This window comes from Helicoverpa armigera, chromosome 5 (genome assembly GCF_030705265.1).
Source record: "Helicoverpa armigera isolate CAAS_96S chromosome 5, ASM3070526v1, whole genome shotgun sequence".
Taxonomy (NCBI): domain Eukaryota; kingdom Metazoa; phylum Arthropoda; class Insecta; order Lepidoptera; family Noctuidae; genus Helicoverpa; species Helicoverpa armigera.
This window is the reverse complement of record NC_087124.1, coordinates 5,862,517-5,887,103: the sequence shown is the minus strand read 5'-3', so window position 1 is coordinate 5,887,103 and position 24,587 is coordinate 5,862,517. Positions and strand designations below refer to the sequence as shown.

The 24,587-nt window shown below is 38.4% G+C and overlaps 1 protein-coding gene across 6 annotated transcripts; it reads right to left on the bottom strand.

Moving 5' to 3' along the window:
* Window positions 1–71: 71 nt before the first annotated feature.
* LOC110369697 (protein ECT2) lies at window positions 72–24,587 on the bottom strand. 6 transcript variants are annotated; one of them, XM_049842841.2, is made up of 21 exons: window positions 24,256–24,587; window positions 22,254–22,336; window positions 19,184–19,391; window positions 13,526–13,661; window positions 12,937–13,149; window positions 12,481–12,624; window positions 9,205–10,812; window positions 8,757–8,888; window positions 8,358–8,601; window positions 8,034–8,149; window positions 7,697–7,824; window positions 7,189–7,359; window positions 6,941–7,056; window positions 6,399–6,559; window positions 5,817–5,957; window positions 4,224–4,353; window positions 3,755–3,909; window positions 3,440–3,550; window positions 2,669–2,764; window positions 1,464–1,610; window positions 72–1,340 (listed from the first exon to the last, which is right to left on the bottom strand). In XM_049842841.2, the coding sequence occupies exons 2-21, from the start codon at window positions 22,297–22,299 to the stop codon at window positions 1,230–1,232; spliced, it is 4,314 nt and encodes a 1,437-aa protein (XP_049698798.2). In that variant the 5' UTR covers window positions 22,300–22,336; window positions 24,256–24,587; the 3' UTR covers window positions 72–1,229. The 6 variants fall into 6 exon arrangements, with proteins under 6 accessions (XP_049698798.2, XP_021180886.3, XP_049698797.2 ...); XM_021325211.3 differs by lacking the exon at window positions 22,254–22,336 and having other exon boundaries at window positions 24,256–24,586; XM_049842840.2 differs by lacking the exon at window positions 22,254–22,336 and having other exon boundaries at window positions 2,696–2,764; window positions 24,256–24,586.

Below are 24,587 nucleotides of genomic sequence, written 5' to 3'. Positions count from 1 at the left end.
ACGCTGATAAACGAATTACGATGAATCAGCTTTTTAAAATGAGGTTTTCAAGAAACAAAAAACACAACTGATTGAAAATAAATGTTTATTCAATCATTTAAAATATTTATAAATATTGTTCTTTTGTACAATGTAGCAACATGTGTACACATGATTGATGACAGTAGCCTAAGTGAGACTCATATAACTTACAGACGCGAATTAATATATTTAAAAGATACATTCGAGGGCGCCTAGTTTACACAAGCTGCTCATGTTCCGTACACTATTTACACAACACCTATTTACCCATCCTGATTGATTCAAACGTTTGAGTAATTCATTGTCTATTAGCAAAGTATAATGCAAACATTAAAAACTCTGAATCACCATCAGATTGCATCGTGGGTATTCTACTATGATCTAGTGTATGCTATGATCTATTTCACAATATATTTAAAATATCACATATGTACAAATTATTTTCAAAAACTAAATCTCAATAATATCAGCAATGTTTCTGTGACATGTTGACAGATGAATAAATTCGTAAGTTAGCTAAACTTAGGCCATCGATTGCATCGTATTATATTTATATTTTATTTGCATATTTTACATTCAAAGTATCTATATTCAAAAACTATCACTTATCAACAAATCAATGATCAAGATGTCTGCAGGGTTCCTCTAAAATATATTTATATAGATTGAAAAGATGTAATTGTGCAAAACAGTTGCGAAATCTGCTACTTAACTAAACATTGGCACATAATATTTCCTAAATTTGTATTATTGAGCTAAGGATGGTATTGATTTGTTGATGTGAAATGTGTGGCCAGATGGTTAAGCCATAAATTGACCAAAGTTTATAACGAGAATAGTTAGATTTGACTATAAGTTCATAAAACTACAAGATTCATTGAAATAGTGGAGTTTTACTGGCGGTAGCCGAGCAATTGCTCGATAACCCTGTTCAAGGGTAAATCTTGTATGATTATGAATTTATACGATTTAATTACAACACCTAAGCACACCTTGATAAACGGTAGACACTCGTTTTCGATCTCGATAGGCCGTCGACTTCTTAAAATACTTTCGAATAATTTACTAAACCTGCACAATCAATTCCATTCAAACCCGTTCACGGTTCAATCCAAGGCACTCGTTGCACCATCAGTCCGGCGGCGCTGCCGGACGCGTTACAGAATAAATAAGGAGTAGTGCTTGCCGCGCGGCGCCTGCGCGAGCCGTCAGAAGCGCCGCAGCGCCGCGCCCGCCGCCGCCTTGCGCGTCGGCTGCACCGACAGCGGCGCCACCAGCACCTCGCCGCCCGCCGCGCCGCCGCCGCTCGTGCCCATCTCCTGCCACACAACACACCGGTCACGCACCACTAACATACTGAACGACATTACATCAAAACCCAAAATATGAATTTTCACGTTAAACGGACACTCTTATAGTTATTTGTGTGTAAGCTGACTCACGTTGATATTATTACAGCTGGCGAGCCTCATCTGCGCGAGCTGCGAGGCGGGCGTGAGGTTGGAGGTGGAGCCGAACGGCGAGATCATCGACGACATCGCGCGCTTCAGCTTCGACGGCGTTTTGTTAAACGAAAACGCTCGACCCACCTGTACGACATACGGCAAAATTAATGTATATTGTAAAATACGCAAAAAATACAACACTATTTACATTGGGCTTCTGGTTAAATACTTACTTTACAAACTGAACATGCTATTTCTTTACTTTTATTATAATTTCAAATAATTTTAAAGTCATTATTAGTCTCATTTACAATTATTTAAGAAGCCCAAAATATCAATTAACAGTGTTTATTAGACAATATGTCATCACATAACAAAACCATGCCCATTTTCCGTCCACAATGACACAGATGTTTAGAAACAATAGGAAATGAGTATGTATGGATGACTTGTTAAACACCACTGGTATGGCACGCTCACGACGGTTAATGTGTGCAAGGACTTAAAGCTAAGCGTTAACTAAGACATTCACTCGACCCTCGCTCTCTCTGTGCAGAAATTGAGCTGTTTACTTAGCAAAACATTCATTGGCAACGCAAGTTATACAATACTTCATGAGTAGTCACTGAATTAAGCAACGATGGACTGATTACTGAGCACACACTGATTCCTGTGCTTTGATTACAGCAGCACTTAGTAGTCTCCCAAATTCCAATGACATGTATTATTATTAAATGAATAATCCTCCATAACCGGGATGACAAATGAGTAAGATTATAATGATGGGTTCAGACAGAAGTGCATTCTCGCCGGCAAGGTTTAAGGGTTATAATACTCTTCATAATTTTCCGACCTTCATTTGAGTGATATTTCTTTTCAGTTGACTTTTTCTTTGACAGTTGAGTTGACAGTTAAAAAATTAGGTTTTCAGTTTGATCTATGTTTGAGCGAGATTATCTCATGTTTGGCTGAACCGATTTGCAGGTTACAGTATTTGTAAGACTTGGATGTTTAGGTATATTATTGAAGTCGAAGGTTTTATTTTTTTATTAAAAGTTTTTATAATCCATAAGAATTGGTCAGCGCACATCTAACTGAACGGAGCAACGCAGACGGCACACAGTATTATAGTGACAAACAGGAAGCAGTGTGCGGATGAAGGTATTAGTGGGGCTCAGGAGTGCGGCAGAGGCGCGTCAGACCTGTGCGAGTAAGTGAGCGCGCAATACCCATGTGTCTAGCAGCCCGGAGCCCGGCTCGGGCCGCAGCAGCCCCGTCAGCCCCGCCAGCGCCTCCAGCTACAACACAACACGACGCTGTCTCTGCACTACTATGCCAACACTGACCACTACAGCGCGACATAGCGAGTCGCTGTTACTCGCCGACATTCGCAACCATTCTTGTTCTTGTGAAGTGCAGGCACCCGTATCGTAGATACATTATGTGCCCACAAAAACTTAAAAATACTGAGGTTGAGGCTAAGTTAACCCACCCATACATTAGTGGTTTGGCATAAAAACTCATGATTTTGTTACTCCCCATTTAAAAAATCCCGATTCGTACTAAAAAGTTCTTAGCCATTGTTTCTATTCCATTTCAACTCGGCGAGTAAATGAATGTATGACTTTTGATTGTTATAACACGTTGACATAGTTGAATGCAAAACGACTGCAGACTACAATATCATGCCTTAGTTACATAGAGATGCTTGTGACGAACTCCTTGAGGTAGCACTTTGAATTTTTTGTAACTTACCAACATCACAGTTATGTGCTTGTTATTCTATGTCCAAGCTAAGCTAATATTCGTCTAATTCATGCTTTATTCATGTACATATATTTTAAAACTGGATTCGAGAGTCAGCCGGTTAACAAACACGTGTGTTTTGGGCCTAAAGTTTGTTAGCCTGGCCTGGACTCTCGGCAAGATATGATACAGTATAAACAAAGGTTGTGTTAGTGTCGTGATGTTACCTTGATCCTGGTGCGGGCGGCGAACTTGGACACCTTAGACAGTGTGCTGAGCGCCAGTTCGCTCGTGTCGATGTCGAGCTGGTGCGACTCTAGGCACGCCAGAAATTTATCCTGCAAATATTCAATATTATAATTATAATATAGGCCCAGCAGTTAAATCAGTGACGATTAATATTTTATATCCATTTTGCGAAATGTGGTACCTGATATCTGTAAAACTAAATATTCAACCATAAATACCTAGCTGATACAAGCATGATGGCATTTGTTGCTTATGGTAATATGTATGGGTAAACCAACATGAGCAATACTTACAGCATCAGCTTTGCAGACGGTATTAGCCATTTGTCTGCAAAGTTGTCGAAGAAAATGTGACTTGTCTACGGTTTCATCAGTAATCATAAAGGAATAGAGTTTCTCTTTGAGCTCTTGATTGTTGCGGCACATCAGCGCAAATACGTTGTGACAGTCTGAAATATACAATTATTTTAGAGGTTGTGCTTATTCGTTCGTAGATGGGCACAAATTTGTGAATGAAGCGTAGTATCTGTATCAAAATAAACTAGGTGTTCCACTCGGTTTCACTCTCGTCCCGGATAAAAAGCCCATGTTCAGCACAGAGAAGGTAGTTTCATAACAGTAGATAGACGAATTATTCAAATTGTTTCAGTAGATCCGTAACTTATTCTATGCAAACAAACATATCAATCAAATCTTTTCTCCTTATACATTAGTATAATTTAGTAGGTAAGCATACTATTAGTATATAACAAATGGTACAAACCTTCAGCTTCCCTGATATCGACGACGCGCTTGACCGTGCTGAGAGGCATGAGCGATATGTGCCGGTACGGCTTGCTCGAGCCTATCCGCATCGTGCCCGTGCCGTTCGTTGGGCTTTTACTGTTAAAAGCCTGAAATACAATGTAAAAAGTCATTATATGTTGGTTTGTCTGACAAATGACTTTGAGTATGCAATAAAAAGATGAGTATGAAATGATTTAATTATTTTGAGAAACATTTACTCATTGTTATTGTGCATTTGTGATTTGCCCAATCTCTATCAAATCACTCTATCGCTTAAAGGTTGGCTATAAGAGAACCCAACTCTGGGATAAGCTCGCCGTTATATCGTGTGTGTCGTTCACAATCACATTAAATCATATCGCGATATTCTATGGCGAATTGTAAAAAAAATAACCTAATCCATTCAGTGGTTTAACCACAGGAGTCATTTTTCGTTTTTATAATTTACAACATCATGTGTAAAGCAGAGATAAAGTTAGGAGCATTGACATATATTCTAGCGATAGACAAGAACATCCATACAAATAATTTACCCGCTTATGTCGTCTGTTGACATCTCGTTGACGTATTGTGACATGTAGTCATCCTCATTGATGTTAATTGCTGAAGTGTCGCTCGTATTTTGCCTACATTTTTCATTACTCAAAAAGTTTATATCCAAGTGAATTCAAAATCATGTAATATATCAAAAAGTTTATTTATATCTAATTGAATGCAAAATCATGTAATATATTAAAACCAGGAACTTATTTTTAGAGTTTTTAATATTAATTACGATGTTTTTTTTTCTTAAGAGGGCTATCACAAATTTTCGCGAATTTAATTATTTTTTCTTGAAAGTAAGAACATACCATGACAAAGTGAAGTCTGTTTTCATTGATATTTTACCTACTGCCAGTTTTATGGCACATCTGTTTCTGCACGATTTTCTTAATCCATAATTTAAGATGGCGGGCGGGAACAAATTAATGCATATTTGTAAAATTGAATTATAAATGAAAAGTATGATATACAAGCGTTGTAATAGCATGAACAGCGTGTAATTTTACTAACTTGACTCTCGAATAGTTTATATGTGTAAGTTTATACCTTAATATGTATTTTCTATTTTATAATTGTCGTTTCATAGACATCCATCTGACGCAGGCGTCAAAATCGCTCTGATTTGCCATTTTGGGCACTGCATAGTCTGCACTGCAGTTCAGTGTGGTAAGATTTTTGTTCGGAACGTTCTATCTAGTACGTAGTACATATATATCGATGGTTAGGAGTATCGTATGTTTTGATCCGTTGACAGCTGTCAGTTTTCAAGGGAGAATTTCAGTTGTTTGTAATGAATGACTTTTATATGGTGTTCTAGTTCTTGCACATTTTTATTCCATTTAGTTTGTTTGAAAAAAACATTTTTTTATTTTTACGTATTTTTCTTTTATCTTTGTGTTAATGGACATATATTAACCAGTATATTAACGCATTTCATTTTATGTGATTATGAACGACACACCCGATATATAAACTTTCCGTATTTTTTGTGCTTCAATAATAATATAATCCCGGGCAACATACTCACTTTAGATCGTTTCTTGCAGACTTCCATGGTGTCAGTGAAGAGGAATAGCACGAGGTGGTCCCCCCGGCCCGACAGCTCCTTGGAGAGCTCCACCACTTCACAGCGCGATACAAACGACCGGTGAGACGACACCAGGTGGGCCTGCGTACAATACAAATCATGAAACGACGAGGGTTCCAACCGACTTTTACATAATCCTTGAGTAACATAGTCTTGCGTGTTTTTCGAAATATGACTCAATGTGCTTTGTGGGTGGGGTCCACTAGAGCCAAAGCCTGCCCAGGCTGCGGGATTTTTCGAAAAAGTTTAAAGTTCGAAAACGCTTTATATATATACCGGTACATAAAAGTACTTTTGTTTATGTACAAGTACATTGAAGGAAAAGAAAGAACATGGTGGGTTTGAAACAGTAAGTTTGCCTCACGATGCAGTCTACAGCAGGAGAGATCATCAGATGCTTTTTCACCAAAAAATAAGTATACGTATGTACGAGCACAAACACTATTCTATACATCAATACTGGTCAGCATACTGGTCTGTGTGTAGGTTAGAACATGTGTGTGTGTGTTTGAGTGTAGTTACCGGGCACTGGTCGATGTCGTTGTAGATGTCGAACATCTGCAGCTGGCCCTCGGTCTTGCGCTTGTCCTCGTTGATGTGCGACATGACCTCGCGCAGCCCCGCCAGCGCCTGCACCAGCGCGCCGTGGTCGGGGTTGTTCTTGTGCGTGTGCTTCAGTATGTCTGATATACACATATAACATACGATATCAAATATATTCTGCATTATTATGTAAAATTAAACTAGATAGTTTAATTAAAAAAACGATCGAACATATAATATTTGATCCGTTCTGACTAAAATGGTTTAAACAAAGCAAAATAAACATTACTTTTAGATGAGTGGCAGACAGCAAAAACACATAGGAAGTGCTGAAGAGTGGACGTCTTGGGGCTGTCTTTTAATATTTTTGACGTCCGAAAAGTGCTGTTTTGTAGCCAAGTTTGAATAAATTAATGTTGATTTTGAGCTACAGACTTATTTCTATACAAGTATTTTATTTTGGAATACAGATTATACAGCTAAACATCTAGTCTAATTGTAAAGTAATAAAGTAGTCTTACCATCAAGTAATAAACTTATACTAGGTAATCGCTGCACTGGTCTTATTAGTAGCTCCTGTAAACTTTGTCGGCCACATTCTGGCTTGGTTTGACAGATTTTCAGGAATGCATGAAATCTGAAAGGAAACAAATCACATATTAAAACTTTTGATTCAACACTTTAATTTTTAAAAATTATATAATTTTTAATGGTGGAACCTTAATGATGTATCAAAGAGGTTTAGATACAATGACGTTTATATTTATACCTTGGGTTCTCACGGTCGCACTGTTGCAGCATCTCCTTGGTATTCTCGAAGAAGTTGACGAAGGGCGGGTAGGCCTTCACCATGTCGGGCGTGTAGCGCAGCACGAGCCGCCCGATGCTCGTCTCCTCGCTCCAGTGCGCCTGCGCGAACCGCAGCTCCTCTAACATGCGCCTGCACACCGAACACAACGCATGCTCATTACGTGTTTAGTTTTAACACTAAGGATGAATATCGATATTCATCAAAATATTATTGTTGTCCGTTTTCCGTAAAACAACTGTTTACCATGAAAATTTAACGTAAACATAAACATTTGTTTTCATCAATATCCAAGTTCATTGATGACATAAATGTTATTTGGGCCTAAATGTGATGAGAGCTCATCACTCATGTGGTGTCTACAAAGGTGGCTCCTGAGAGTCATGAATTAGTGGAACTAAATAGGGAAAAATTGGACTTTGCTGGTATCGAAAAGCAGAAAGCAAAAATCTACAATGTTCATACTCACTGGTGTAATTCATAAATAGGCGGTAAGTTTCCAAATATAATTTTGAGTTCAGTATTATTGAGCAATGCTTGATTCTTGCCATTACTATTGTCGTCCTCGGCCATCTCCTCCAACGGTTGCTTAAACATCTGTAAGTAGGTTGAATACAGATTTAATTATCGATATTTTATACTTATATTCAAACTCAACAAAAGCCAATACTTAACATCACGCTCATTATATGCATCGTATCTATTGTAATTAGAAACCAATCTATTGTAAATAAGTTATTGTCACAGAAAAAACTTATTTTTCTTTATTTTATGTTAATGTGAGTATATGTATATAAAAGCCTTACCGTAACTATTGTGTGCAATATTCCGACATAATTGGACTCTGTCTGTAGCAGCTCCATAAACACTTGCTGACGAGGCGAGAGCAGCTTCCTGACAACCGTGTCGGGGACCTCAGACTCTGTGGACGAACAATGAGCGGTCAGAGCGTCCGCATAATAGCATACCTACGTAGCGCACGAGTTCAACATGACGTTATTATAAACAACAAAACATAAATATATGATTATACCGTTGTCTGTTGACACAACAGTTATCAATCTGGTGAAAAGTACTTTTCAGTTGAATTACTAGTGCATGTAATGAAACAGATGGTTAGTGCTACTGACCCTCGAGCAGCTGCTTGCCGTCGGGCGAGGGCGTGCAGTCGAGCAGGTTGCCGGACAGGCTGAGCAGCACGGCGTCGCCCACGGAGGAGCGGCGCTTGTGCAGCGCGGAGTCGCCGCCGCGCAGCTTGCGCTTGCGCAGGCGCTGCAGGTGCGACGGCGTGGCCGCGTCCGCCGCCGCCTCCTCCGCCGCCGCCACCGCGCCCGCGCCGCCCACCGACGAGCGCCGCGACACCTCGTCCAAGTACTGCGCAAGGGAGAACTATTACTATACCGCTCCAGTTCATTCAACTTTCATCAAACTAAAAATTCTTTAGAATATTAATAAATAAAATACTTGTGTTAATATCAATGTTAAATATTTATTACTGAGTGAATATTATCAGGAATTTTAATACTCACGTCTTTGAATAGGTAATCTCGCTCATCTTGCGCCTCCTCGTTTTGCACGGAAGCCCAGAACCATTCGGCTTTGACGACGTGCACCCGCGTCGAACAATCCGGCGCAACCACTGTATTGTGCTCATCGACGACCTGCATTCACAAAGGAAATATTACGAACCATACTGTTAACTTCTGAGATTGCTTTCCTCCACCATTACCCACTAGACCCGTTCATCGGGATTCCTACACAATTCTTGTGAAGGCGTATCTGTGTACGCACGCCCCATTAAGCGTCTAAATAGATTTCAAGGTGCAGATATATTTTATATGACATGCATTCCAGCGAGGACCACTTCGAGGCCGAGAAGTCTCGACATGTACATGACACAGACCATGACCGCTGATGTTCGATGGCATGACAAAGCTACTATAAGTTTAGTAGTATTGAATAAAATAGTGTTAGTACCGGCAGCGATATTCCATGGCATTGCGATATGGTGTGGGCGTCGCGGATGGGGGGCGTCGAGGCAGGCGGCGGCTGGTCGCGGGCGGAGCGGGAGGCGGGAGGGGCGGCGGGGGCGGGCGGGGGCAGGCCGGCGGGGGCGGGCGGGGGCAGGCCGGCGCGGCCGAGGCGCGGCGACGCCGACGCTAGGCTCAGCGCGCTACTCATACGCAGCTCGGAACCGCCGCAAATTGAATGGCGATGAGTACGAAGCCATAGGCTTTGTGGGGTTTTAAATACGGTGGAATCATCCAGTTCATCTACATCAGCATCTCTGTCTCTGACCGGGGTGGCCAGGTCAGTGCTGTCCACTGTATCTACTTGTACTGGAGAAATATCTAAATTCATTCCATCAAATACCCTCTTTGGTGTAGAAACGTTTTTGAGATCTGAAGGTAAATGGCTCGCGTCAACTTCTACAGTATTACGTTCTGCTCGCTTTTCATATTTCTTTTTTCTTTCGCTCCTAAACGAAGCTGTAAATGACTTCACACTTCTTCGTAGTTTTGAAGCGGATTTTACAGTTTTGGAACTTCTAATTGAAGCAAATGATATATCAAAAAATCCTGACTGTTTGCTTGTGTTCATTGAACAAATAGAAGCATTATCATCTTCTTTGATGGGTGACGATGTGGAAGCTATAAATTCCCCAGCTGGGTCGGTCGGCTTCACGCTGTCTGGACTCACGGACTCCACTACAATTTCTCCGGACGTTTTAGTAACCGAATCTTTTTTCGTCCTTTTGAATATAGTCGGCCTATTTTTAAATTTAAAAGAGTCTTTAATTTTAAGCCTTTTAATAGACTTCCAGTTACTTTCTTCACATTTGTCTGGTGATAAGTTAGCATCAACTGTGCTTACTTGGAAATTAGAATCTGTAGAGTTACGACTTCTTTTTTTGCCGGAAGATATTGTAGTTGTCGACTGTTGCAGTTCTTTGCCGACAGTTGAGTTGGCTAACAAGAATACTGGTTCATCTTTGGAGTCGAGATCACACAAACTCTTCGTGAGTGACGAGTGTAAAGATCCCGCTTCAGTGAGACAATCAACTAAGTTGAAAACGTTCATAGACTTATTTCTAAATACTTCTCTCTTGTCTTTGGAGTTAATTCTGTCTGCCCCATGGACGAGCTGAGACAGGTTTTTGTTATTCTCTTTATCGGAAATATTAATTTTGCGCAACTCAACACGTTCAACGTGTGGGGGGCTTTTAGTATTGTCATAATTATAACATAAGTCGTCAGTAAACGATTTTCCTACAAAGCTAATACTGAAGTCATCTGTTTGATCTTTGCAAACAGCTTTGGCGTGTTTATCTCTAATACTGTTCCGAGCTAACTGCAAGCGTTGCTCTCGCTCATCGTGCGATACGTCGGCACTGACGTCGCTACGCTTGCTGGGGCTAGCGCGGCGGCCGGACAGCCGCGCCGACAGGCGGCGGTACAGGGAGCTCTTGGGAGTGGACTGGGACCGGTTGTTGGGAGTGCTGCGGGATGGTTTCGTGGAGTTAGGTGTACTAGGGTGGGGCGATAGGATAAGCGAACGACCGAAAGTCTCCCCATTGGCCATTACCTGAAACATGTGTGAAACACACCACGCAATGATGTAATGAAGCCATTCCAATACAAACATGCACGACGACAATAATAATATTATTATCGCGATAGAGGTAGTTACAACAAAGAAAGCGACTGCCTAGCGAAGATTGATAATATGTAATTTCAGTTTAGTTTACAAAGTGTTTCTGAACATAATTGAAGTCTATGAAAGAGGTGTTTGAGAAGCGATTTAAATAAATGAAATTGATCTGCTTGTGAGATTAAGTATATCTACAATGTAAATAGTGTCCTGTGCATGAGAGAGGATATTAAGGAAGCAAGTCGACACATAAACTCACACATGTAACAAAAAATGTGAACAACACTAGAAAATGGAGGTCGTGTGTATATGTACACGTAGGCTGATGAGGTAGGTGCGCAATTAAACACAGCAGTGAATATGAGTGAACCAACAATACCATGAAACTCGTGATAACAACAAAATGAATATAAAAAACAATGAAATAAAAAGAAACAATGGGTCGACTTTGTGTCGTGCGGTGAGGGATGCGGAAGTGGTTTACATGTTGGTCTATCCCGAGTGGCTGAAGACCAGGTCGGGATATTGGGATAAAATAAACAACAGATGAAAAAACAAAACGCAAAAGAGTTTCTAATATCGAAACAATTTCAGTGTGCATATAAAACACGCGACGTGACATTGAGTCGGCTGTCATTGGGTCATTATTTGTACTGATAATTGTACATCAAACACCTGCTGGCATTGAAGGCATTGCTAATAAATACGCAGTCATCGGAAGAAGTAAAGAGGTGTAAAATGTGTCTTAATAACAACATAGGTGTGCTACTAGCTTATTCATATTATCTACAATGTATATCTAACTAAGAGTGATTTGTGTACCCAAGTATAGTAACTACACGCATGCTGACTTCATAATGCTAAAATTAAAATTAGTTACTATTTATGTGTAATGTGCCATGAATTATATAAATAAACCGGTATGTATGCATGTTATGCAGAGGTAAATATTCTGTAGGACATTGTGTGTCGTTGGTAGGATAAATTAATTAATTTAACGAACGATTATATTAAGTGTATCGTCAGACTGTTAAAAAGGTTTTTTTTTTAAACAGCTATGTTTGACCTTGAGAATACAATGTTTAATGCGACTTCGGTGTTCGTCATGTTTGTAAACATTTGGCTTGCCGCGTAGAAGGACAATTGAAGTTAATGTAATCAATAGAATACTACCAGCATTATCGAGGTTATCAGCTGCATTATGTTCGGCAATAAGTCTAATACGAATAGGGCTGCCATCCGTCCGGGTTTCCCCGGATTTGTCCTCGTTTGAAGGGCGTCCGGGGGCCGTCCGGGCGGGGTTTCAAGAAGTGTCCGGGGAAAACCCGGACAATTTTCATGCAAGGAAGCACCTCATTGAATTTAAGTATATGTTAATAGTAAATGGATTACAAATTTCGTATCATTTTGTTTAAAAAAAATCGTACTCGTTCCTGGAAAAAATGCGATTTACGCCAAATGTCCGGGTTTTTTTAATGTTTGTCCGGGTTTGGCGAAATTCGAGATGGCAGCCCTAAATACGAACAACATTGAGACACGTGTTTTGTGTGTGTGTGTGTGTGTGTGTGTGTGTGTGTAATAGGACAGGTATGCAGTACTCACGACGTGCGTGCAGTCAGGGTCGTCCAGCTGACAGGTGCCGCCGCCATTGCTGGCGAGCACCTCCGCCATGTGCTGGGTCTCATCTTCAGGGAAACCCACAAAGCAGACGCGAGCGCCCGCGAACACTTTTAATTTGTGTTCCTTCTGCAATGACGACATAAATAAACAAAATGAGTATTTTACTACAAAAATTATGAATTATAGCTATATCCTGAGGTTGGGCCGACGTCCCGAGAGACTACTTCGCGCATCCCGAAAAAATTACAACAGAACAATGAAATAACATTCCCGAATTCCAAAAGGAATATGTCCAATGTTTTATGTATGTTCGATGTGGTAACCAAAGAAGTATAACAGTAAACAAAAAACAATTTTATTTTATTGATTTTGTACATTGCTGGGCCACGAGCTAATTTAATAATGTGGTCAATAGACATAACTTTAGATAATACTTACAATGACGTCATCATCAGTGGCTAGGCAGGCGGGGTCGTCGCGACGTTCCCAGCAGGCGTCGACCCAGGAGCGCGCCAGCACGGGCAGGCCGAAGCCCGACGCATACCGGTACTTGTCGCCCGTCGCCGCGGCCGCGATCAGGTGCGTCACTTTACTCGACATGTCCTTGCGGATCGACCCGCCCATATAGTGGATCAGGGTTATCAGGTACGTCTGCCGAATAATACATCAATTGTACACATTGAACTGAATGATTATTATTTTCTTCTTCAAGTACTCCTCCGTCCATAAACTACTTAAATTGTAAATTTGTGTTTCTGAACAGTTACGGCCATTTAATAGGATACAATCAAAGATAATGTTCCTACATATAGTCGCATTCATTTCAATTGAAGGCAGATTTGGTTAATTTGGAGCTGGTTGACTGTAAAACTGTTTCGAGTTTATCAATATTGTCACTCTTGTCACCCGACCGCAAGAGCCGATTTTGCAAGATAAGGAGGATGTTTACGTAAAACTCAAGAATTAGTCAATAACTATCGGTGTCTAAGGAACCACGTAATTTCCTACATAAATTGGAATTACTAACAAGTTCATCCTTTTTCCGGAATCCTGAGAAACATATGACAGCGCCGCGCATCGCGAGCGAGTAGAGCGGGCGCGCGGTCGCCGGCGCAGGCTCATCGCGCTCCGACAGCTGCAACACTGCCGTAGGGCCCAGCACCCTGTAACACACAAACATATCAAGAATTAGTATAGACTTAACTATGTAGCCAGTTCAGTGTCTAAATATTTTACCCAGCTGAGGTTTATTTTTAAAGTAACTACCATTCATACATAATAAAAGAAAGTCATAAGACAACCTCTTTGTTACGTTAAAGCTTGAAATAGCCATGTACGTGGGTAAATTATTGATTATTTTATGACGTGTGGTCTGTGACACACCATACCACAAACGATGCGGCCTTCTATGCTACCCAAGGTGCTTCACACCTAGACAATCAAACGCCTATTTGATATCACTGACAATGAAGGGTGACGAAATATTTGGCTTCTAAAATGCATAAGTTTTTGCCCTCCGCTAAATATTTGCCGTTTAGGTACCTATTCACTATAGAACATTTGTTATGACTCCTAAACTAAGGCTAGAACAATATTCAAGCATAGTCATTATCGCCGGAATTTAGTTTAGAGATGTCGATTAAACACTGTACCAGGAATACTTATAATTTAATGACATGTTATCTTTTGAAGTGCTGATATATTTCCCTTCATGAATCTACGATTCTGATTCAACTGTTCCTGCTACTCATGACATAGGTACCAATTTAATAACAGGAAATAATATATGTTTGAAGAACACCCCATTCACTTACAATAAGAAAGACATTTACCCATACAGATTAGGTACATGACTAGTATATTAGGTCTTAAAATATTTTTGTACATCCTACTATATGTGAAAATTATTTGCACGAATATACAAATGAAGCAAAATCTGTCTATCGTGCCAATACAAACAGTCATTACAGTGACGCTACTAGCAGACAACATAGTCAATAACAAAATCATATATACATCTAATCTGATTCAATAGTATATAATTATATTAATTTGTTAATTAAATGCATCACCATCCGAAGCTATCAGCTATATGCCCCTTAAAAAATACCAAAAGCCCTTCTAAATGTGTCATGTCCCTTCCCTTTATAGAATGTAATGATGTCGTTTGTCTATTTCTCTACGTAAAAAATCGATTAAAAAATGTTCTGTCACTCTCAATTTCATTTTCGAATGTGCAGCGTAACATGGGTCGAGTGAGTAGAGTTGTTTCACAATTAAACTTTTTTATTAATTGCACCGAGTTAAATGTATGTTGCAACAGCACAATAAAATTCCGTCCAACCCATTATTATACTTTTGAAACAAAATATTCAGTTAGTCGCATTGGTACTCAAGATAAACTTATCAATATTGAAGGCATATCAATTACAGTTCGCCGGTCAAAGTAACAGTTGCAATTTATAAGCTAGCAATTTGCTTACATCCGACTAATTAGTTAACCTTATCAGTAGTATGAAAATATTATCAAGTCAGGTCACAGGCGGGCTTTCCTTTTATGTTGGTTCGAAGCTGAAAACTTGGACATCAGCTATGTTGTAGCGACCCCTTTTATAATTAGAACTAGCGGTGCATATCCGGAGTACCTCACGCTGAATATTAATGAATTTCTTTATGTAATACAATGCACTCTCCTATTTTACTAAGTAACTTACAAACCGTCAACATGAAGCACAGAGTTGGTTTACTTCTTGTAACATGTATTTAGAGGTTCTCCACAGTTCTATGCGTCCCGAAGGAATTATTTCTAGTAATCGGACTAATTGTAATTCTGCTGTTAACGTTGAATATTTAGTCCAAGTAGGTATTATTATTTGTTTTGAATTTGTCGTAATTTGTGAGAAATTACTTAAGCCTTCCACTAAGTAATAATAAATAACATGTTTTTGTTATGGTATCAATGGATTTAATGAAATGCACGTAGGCACCACACATTGGCATGTAAGTATGTAGGTACATAATGTAACATGGCACCGCTTATCAACATAACAAAACAATCGTTACTAGTGAATAGCCATAGCCATGGTCGGGACGCAGTAAGTTCTTATACAAGCTAGCATTTTATATGTATTTTTGTTAATGAAAGTATGTGAACAAAGAAGATATATATACACGGAAAGAAAAAGAAAACCAACAAGAAAATGTGTACGGCCGAATTGAGAAACCACCTCTTCTTCTGAAGCCGTTTTTTTAATATTAATTATCGTTATTAAGTATAGCAGTCCATGGATGGTTAACGGATTGTGACCGAGTACCCTCCCTGTATGAAGCTGCCCGCATCCAGACACAATTTATAACAATAAAAACTCGAAATTATACTACTGAAACTCCAAACATACATGGAATTATACTTTGCTTGAATGGAGGATGTTAGTCGCCAGTTCGTTTGAGTCAATTATAGAATTCGTTTTATTCATATGTATGTCATTGTAGAAAATATTAATAGGGCAAGGAGTTTATCCGCGAAGATGTGAATTAAAAGTGTTGTTGGATATGGTGGGCGTCAGCGTGACGCGAGCTCTCGGAAAGAAAAGTGCGTTGAGTTCTGACGACGACGAGTCGCTATTGGGACTGTGTAGGCCTGACGTCACAGGATGCCGCATACAACGCTACTATAGCTATCTGTCGCTTTAGAAATACTTGATGAGTTACAGTCGAATTCCACGAATTTGTAAACAATCATTGCGATTCAATTAAATATTAAAATAGCATATTTTTGTTCCGAAAATTACTCATGCACTAAATAGATTCAGTGAAAACTTAAAATAGTAAATTTTAAAGAATCTTGTGAAATAAATGCCTTTAGAATGAGTTGGCAGTCAGCTTTTCGCTTCATTCAAGGCGTGTGTAAATATTTTGGTAGGAATGCAACTACACCCGTTCATCCTCTTATGTATCGAACTTGAGAATTGACTAAATCAAAATGTCGTGTAAAATCGATATCAACTGATATTATTGACACATGCCAAAGATTAATATAATCACGGCATCTCATAACGGCTGTAGTTGTAACATACGAGGAAGAACATTTTTTACACAGAACAGGGAAAATCAAGCATAAAGAACACAAAACTTCTGTGAAAATTCACAATTGAAGTAATTATGAAATTTTGACTGTCCTATCGCCCACACGGCGCAGAACCGGACCGAGTGGAGAAGATTGACATACAGTCACGATCCTCAGCATTGAGGGAACGACCAGAAAGAATCGCCCACAATAAACAAAATTATTCAAGTTGTTCATCTCAGTGAAATCAAATTGACAGCAGTTATTAGAACAAACATAAATCAAATAAAGTCTTACACATCGCAAATGGGCTGAATATTATCAAAAGCTTTTGATTCTGCACGAGCGACGAGGTGCGGAGGATCTTCCTCCTCGGGTGTAGGTGGTAGCCGCGTGGGCCCCATTACTATCACATTCACTGTAATCAGGCACTAGTCCGACGTGCTCTCGACACTATCGCTTCGCTTTGGACCCACTCACTAGCACTCTTTATCATCGTCATGGAGGTTACCTCATACACTTCTAACGGAAATCTGAGCATACATGATCTCGTTTTAATTTCGCGTATTCGTTGACTATTATTTCGTGCTAATTCGAGAAATGAAACAGATTAATAGTTTTATCGCGAGTGCCGCGAAAACAAAGGCACAAACGGCGTGCGCGTTATGCGTTTCACGTTAGATTGAAAAACAGTCGAGAGGAATGTGAGGCCGAAAATAGCAAGGAGCGTCGCGCGGCCACAAGGGCGACCCTCGCGCTACGCCGAACGTCGTCGCGTCGCACGCCCGCGAACTCTACACGCACCTTTATTTACATCCATCCTTCTATGAAACAGTCACCGTAACATACGGCCGTTTTACGAGTAGAAGGTCCCTCGTTTATAAACAACCCCGACTTGATGGGAGTTATGTGTTGGTCATTGTATTTAATGATGATACTCTTGAAGATGTCATAACGGTCTTTATAGAATCGTGATTTTGATTTTGCCTTCTTTCTTCGATATTTCGATCAGGCTAATATATTTTTTTGCTTTATGCGTATAGAACGCTGTATTATATGAGTCAGGTTAGAGAGATGAAATAATAAACAATGAATTCTCATCAGAATCATCTAAACAGCATCGTGCCGGCTGTAGCACTTCAATAGGAATTAAATGCATCCATATATTGAGCTCGAGGGAATGGTGTTCGAACTACAAGAACAGCATTATAAATATCCCGACATTTTAACAATGGCGCCGGGCAGCGTAGCGCCTCCTTGCTGATGCCGTACAGCTCAATTCTACCGCAGCTGAATTTAATGAACACATTGAACGATAAGGAGCCGCCAAATTGCCACTCATAAATCAAACTCAAGACAGACTATAGTTTCGATGCGAACAAAATACAACTTAAAGGAAATCAGGGTTGTTGAACTAGCGATTTGACAGGGTGGTGTGGAAGGAGGCATCATAAGGGTAGATCACTTTTAATGTTGCACATTGCGAAAATTAACCATTATTTAAATATTTTAATAAGAAAAGCGCATGACACGTAAATACGGACAACGCAGTAAGGAAGGGTTTTTGTTTTTCCTTTAATTAAAGGAATCTGTTACTCTAATGTCCTTCTACCCAAAGTATAGACAGGGACATGCTTCAATAATTTATGGAGATAGTTGTTTGACGCTGATCATAAATCAGCACTGAAGTAAGCATCGCCCACAGCAGTTCACAGAGTTGGCTGCTGAGTTTCTTCAGCATTCTTATTGTGTATATTCTCATCATAAGAACAATTAAACACAATGAGTCATGGGCAGGGAGATTTAAAAATAAAACTGCCAAATCTTATTTTTCTTGAGAAAGGGTTTTGCTTTCATGATTTAGATCGAAAGTAATTATTGTGTCGACAAGCGTCTCTAGTTGTTTGATTTTTAGAAATACTTAGCTGTGACGAATTTTTGCTATAAATCTTTGACATGATCATTATAATAAAAAAATGCTCTCTTCATGTATATTACCGTAGGTAATGACATGGAAGAGTTATGTTTTCAAAACAATTGATGATCATCATGCTATATTACTATTTTCATGAGTATTAAGAGACAGGTACAACCCAATGAAATAAGACCTACATCATATCGTATATTTCTTAAAAAGCTGGTTTTATCGCAATGTTCATCTTAATGAACACTATTTTAGGCGGCCTGAACGTCACCACGTTTCCACGGTTGCGTTTACACGTACAAAAGCGTAGGTGAGTGTAAGACAAAAAGATGTTAATGTAACCGCGCAATACAGCATTCGACGCGCTTATTAGTAGTTTGGACTAGCAAAAACGCCTTTCGAGCTGCCAAAATTAATGTCAATAACGAATAGTTAGCAACACAAGTACCTACCATTGGAAAATTGCAATTTTATTCGAGTAGGTAAGTCGTTATTGACATTTATCCCTTTACTCATCCTTTTCCTCGTATCTGATCTCAGACATTTAACTTTTCAGTTTGGATCAAAGCAAGCCACGTCAAATTATTTTGCTTTCACTTTAGGATTTTTTACTATTACGTATTACTTAAGGTAACAAAACCATCGCGAAACAGTATTGGTCTGTTCTGTAATGTGAAATAGCATTAAGCACTCACCTGTATTTCGCTCTATGTGCAGTGTCAAACAGATCACCGTCGAATGGTGAAGTGATGACGTAGGAAGGTGGGGCGGGGGGCTGCTGAGACGGCGGCAGAGCTTCTGGGCTTGGAGCGACCGCCACCGTGCCCAGCCGCTCGCAAGCCGCGCGCACCCTCTCACACTCCAAACACGTCTCATTCACGTACACTAATGGAGTCGACGAGCCTGGTAAATAATCATAATGTTAATACTTTTATAAGATACGAATGGAAATAATTTAGTAAAGGCTTAGATTCTTAAAACATATTTCAATTGACTGCCAACCCTGGATGTCTTGTGGATTTGGAGATATAAGAAGTCCCACTTCTTACATAAACATAGTGTACTATGTATCCAAATGTATAAGAGAAATAGTTTAACTATAATTTGTACATATTAAGTAATCTTCACACAAACAGAGATCTTTAGCACAATACAATTATGTTATACATCGTATTAGAACAAAATAACGAGTCAATGCAGAATGTTCTCACTCAGTTGGATTAAACACTCTACCAATAAAATTTCTATTATGATATATGTGCGCACATTTTACGATTTAAAATAGTACAGACTGGGGCTCAGACGGATTACGACTAAACTAGAATATTTATTGCATTCCATACAGTACCTACATGTTTCAATAAATGGCAAGCTAGGAAACTGTGTAATGATAATGAACCTTTTTACACCCAGGGTGCATACTAATTTTTGTCACGTATAAATCGGTATAGTTTATCCAATTTAGGTTGGGTTATACATACATACACTCATAGTGCCTCTAGCTGCCTCTTTTACATCTCACTCATTCATTGTAAGATCAGCGAATAGCTGCTTGGGCCAGAGACTAGTTTTAGAGGCACAAAAGAGTTCGCATTACCTACTTATGGTGTATTCTGAATAGGTAATTAAGGATAGCAGTAGCTTAAAACTTGATCTTTAGATCAGGATGTCTATTACTGTGATAATGAATGTTACTGTTGAAAAAGTTTTCCCAATTAACGACAGTAAAGGATTGCGATTAAGGATTCTAGTGCATCAGTTTTTAAACGAATCCTAATGAATTCGAAATAATCAGAGGTAAATAAAGCATAACTACATACGTAATAGTTAGTCTGATTGGACCATGTATCAACCATTTCACATTATGTTCACGGGATATGTACCTATCTAGTGTTAAGTTTTTACATTTCGATCATATGCCAAGAGTGTTCATGCCCATTAGGTCATTTTCGGGCTCTGATCTGTCTTCATATAAGGCTCATTGTGGAACTTAAGGCATTTGGCATAAGACGCAGTCATGCGTCTTTAACTCTTTGCTGGCATCAATGTTATTTTTAACACCATGCTGCTGGCTTGCGGGTGCGATTTCTCAAGAATATCGCTTCGCAGACCTGAACCCTCGGTTGGATGTATTATTGTCTACATTCAATGTTCATGTACGAAATATTATGTCAGAGACAGAAGGGTTAAGCAACGCTGGTCGCGGTCAGTCCGTGAATTACCATCTTAACATGATGAGTATCGAGTCCCTACCCCTACGTGTATCAGAGGACGCGTGAAATTTGTGGGTTCCGCCCACCTGTCATTTGAACACCTTTGGTTGTCGTCACGTGTATTTAGAATTCTAATATTATTAATTTTTAATAACTGAAATAAGATAGATCTTTTGAAGAACTGCGTAGTCTTCGCCAAATTATTCTCGTGTAAGGTAGTCGTGAACCATGAACACGATTTATCTGATTACGACGAATACCACTTGAAAAGAAACAGATGCTGACAACCACCGCTTCCTTTGATCCTTCAAGAATACACGGCAGAGGTATGCCGAGCGAGTTCCAACTCTTGTAAACATCGGTCATCGGCGCATATCATTGTTATTTCGGTCATAATTTAACGCTTCAACGATAAGTGATTTTGTAGCTATTCTCACTACCCTAACTACATAATCATAAAGTTCTACGGGAGTATGTTTATTCAGATATGACTACTAAACCTAGAGGATGATTATAGGATTAGCATACAGGATTTACGAGCAATCGCGCGTATAACCCAGACATAGGTACATAAACTTTTAACTTTCTACTCATATAATGCATTACACTTTTGATAAAATACAATTAATTTATATCTAGATAGACCCTTATGTATTTTATTGAAATAGTCTACTAGTGTTCGTTTATGTTTACGATATGAAGAACGGATTAGTAATATTTAAGTGCACGCCTTCGATGTATAATGGGTACTTAGTAGTAGGTGAAACGTGAAAAACAATATACCTAACGAGAAATGTGACCTTTCTTAACACGTTTTCTAATGTTAATGGTTCAGGGTCGCTGAGTCACGCTTGCGACATAGGGAACACCCGGCACTCTTGGCATGCAACACCACGCGAAAACAAGATGCTGTTGCCTGTACCTCACACATTGAGTAGGTTGTCAGATGCAGTATGAAAGTATTCAATCATACAAATACGCACTCAAGATGAGTGCTCAGCAGTTTAGATAATGATATCTAAATGGTGATAATAAAATAAGCAGTATTCACACCATAACACATTTTTTGATGAACCTTCAAAATGACACATAAATCGAATGAATAGAAATGGTAAATGGATTACACTTCTTTACCTGCAATTTCTGCTGACATATTGCTTATTTATGTGTGACATTATTATGTATATTAAAGCAAACATGTGACCATTTTATAATTTGACAGATACAGTTATATATATTTAAAAAAACTAAAAGCTATTAAGTAATTTACATTTACTGTCCAGTTGACATAACGCTTATATTTTTATAGAAAGCTGAAATGAAACAACTTTGTACATAATAAGGCAAACAGCACAGATTAAGTTTGATTTTTCTAGGGTTTCTAGTAAAATATTTATTGATTAGGTATAGCATGAAGTTTTTAAAAATGTAGCATTGATATTGCCAAAGTTTACTTTTGATATGTAGTTTGTATTATTTAATATGGTGAGTTAAATAATTGTGATGGGGAATTGTTGAGAACACGCCATGCTACAAACGCATTCGCACTCACATCCTCCACCGAGGTATGACCGCAGTTGTTCTACCAACGCTAGCATAGTTGGCGTGCGTGCCGCAAACCACGCTTTACGCCATCTGCAAAAGCAGTGCTCTTCAACAATCTTGGGCGAAAAGGGGCGATGACCGTTGCAGCATATAAATTCTACTAAAACTGATAAACAAAGCTATGAAATTACACATGGAGCATCTTTTTTTTAAGAAATTATTTGTACTGAAGGGTTAAGTTATCATGATCATGCTTTTGACCTTATCCCAATTTCATTTGGGGTTGGCACAGCAGGTGTTCTGGAGTTGTATTAAGTTTTAATTTGAAAGTTATGTTATATTATAAGTTACTTAATAGTGTGTGTACTATTTACTTACAACCAATAGTGTGGTATTGGTACATGATTATTATGGTAAGCAGGAAATATTTGTGTTAGTTTTGCAAATGTTTTTAACGTTGCCATTTGACATTTAAGCTGGATAAATTAAATACAGGTATCAATTTTACATTAAACCGTGTGAACAAGTTTGAGAAAAATATTATGAATAACTTTCAACATTAGTATCTACTTTTCTTTCTAGTACTTGGATATGGAATAAGTAATTATATATAACAAACTTATTTATGATAATTAAAGATGAGGAAAATTCGACTACTAAAATATGTTATGGAAAGCTTTGGATTTCAAAGAGCCACTTAAGAATTAATATTCAAATTGACTTGGGATATCAACTTCATAAGTACTTATTATTGCAGCTAAAGACTCATCAGTGCTTTCAGATATCTGTTTATCATAAAATGAATAATATGTGAAGTAGTCAATGTTTTCACAACACGGAAGGGTCAAGACTTCTAATAATTAATTACTTTTGTTAACTACTTGTATTGGTAACGTAGTATACAAAAACACCTCTATTTCATATCACATTAGATCAATACTATATTTTTGTGTTAGTGTTGTACTGCAAAGCAGATTTGGTGCATTTAAGTACACAAACTGTCAAAAATAATAATTTCTTGCATACCTCTTTTCAATAATATAATATTCATTTTACTTGTACAGAGAATGGCTTTAAAAGGACATTTGAAAAGCAATTAATACTGTGAAATGGTTTCAAGGATCCTTGATAAGTACTGTAATTGTTGACACCTGTGTATTGACAATGTTTATTGAAATATGTACATATAAAACATCAAATATTATATTCTGCTGATATAAGCAAAATCAAACATGCCATTGATTTGGTGTCTACCTAATATAAAGGTTTCTCATGTAATGTGCAAACCTATGTCAATAAGGGAAGGAAATAATGTAAAGGATATTTTGACAAATAAATGTTATAAAATAATACTGTTTGATTTGGAATCTCTAATCCTATCAATTCGAAATATACCAAAAAAACTAAAAGCTAGAGTCAGACTATTGAAAACCTTGGTTTTGCCTGTTATTTTAGGGATATTATGGGATGTTATAAGAATAATAAATATGAATACAGGATTTTTTTCTCTGGTTTAAAAAAAAACATTGCTTCACATACTCCAGGACTATAATGCATGGTCTAACAAACTAATATGATTAAAAAATTCATCAAAATAATTAATAATTGCTACAATTTGAGCAACATGTCAATGATAAGATCTTTTAATAATTAAAGAAAAAAAAAACAATTAAAATAGTTTATGTGGTGGCAGCAAAAACAAAATCTATTCCAGCTGAATTACTCTAGACTAGAATGCAATTATCAGGTAGGAAACGACGCACAGCAACATTTTGAGCTTCAGACTACTATGTTCAGCTCCTAACTCCTAGTTTACTCAAGACCCTACCAAAATTACCGATTTTTGAGTGCAAACTTTTTCAAAAACGAAGAGTAATAATTCAAACAGTATTTTTTTTAGATTTCGTTGTTGTTTACATTTTTTCCAAACATCTACATCCTTTCTTTATCAATTCCTGCACCCTTTACACACTATATATAATGGAACAATGATACGTTAGAATATTTACCATCATCATTTTCTTGAATTTTGTCAGTTGTAGCGGTGTTTCCTGTTTGTGTCATGCCCTTAGACAATTCGTCCATCTTGCCGTACACTGGTTCGTTACATCAATCATTAAAATCACAACACAAATTACAAAAACCTTATACGACACATATTGTACTATATCTCACTACGCAAAAAACTCAGTCTTTTATGAAAATAATTAGTTTTATCCATTTCAAACACATTTCTAAAACTCAGTAGCAATCACTCACTACGAACCAAATTGAAGTCCGTCAGAGACAAACCATAAACAAAGCAAAAGACAAGACGAAGACGACACTGCTGCTGGAGTGC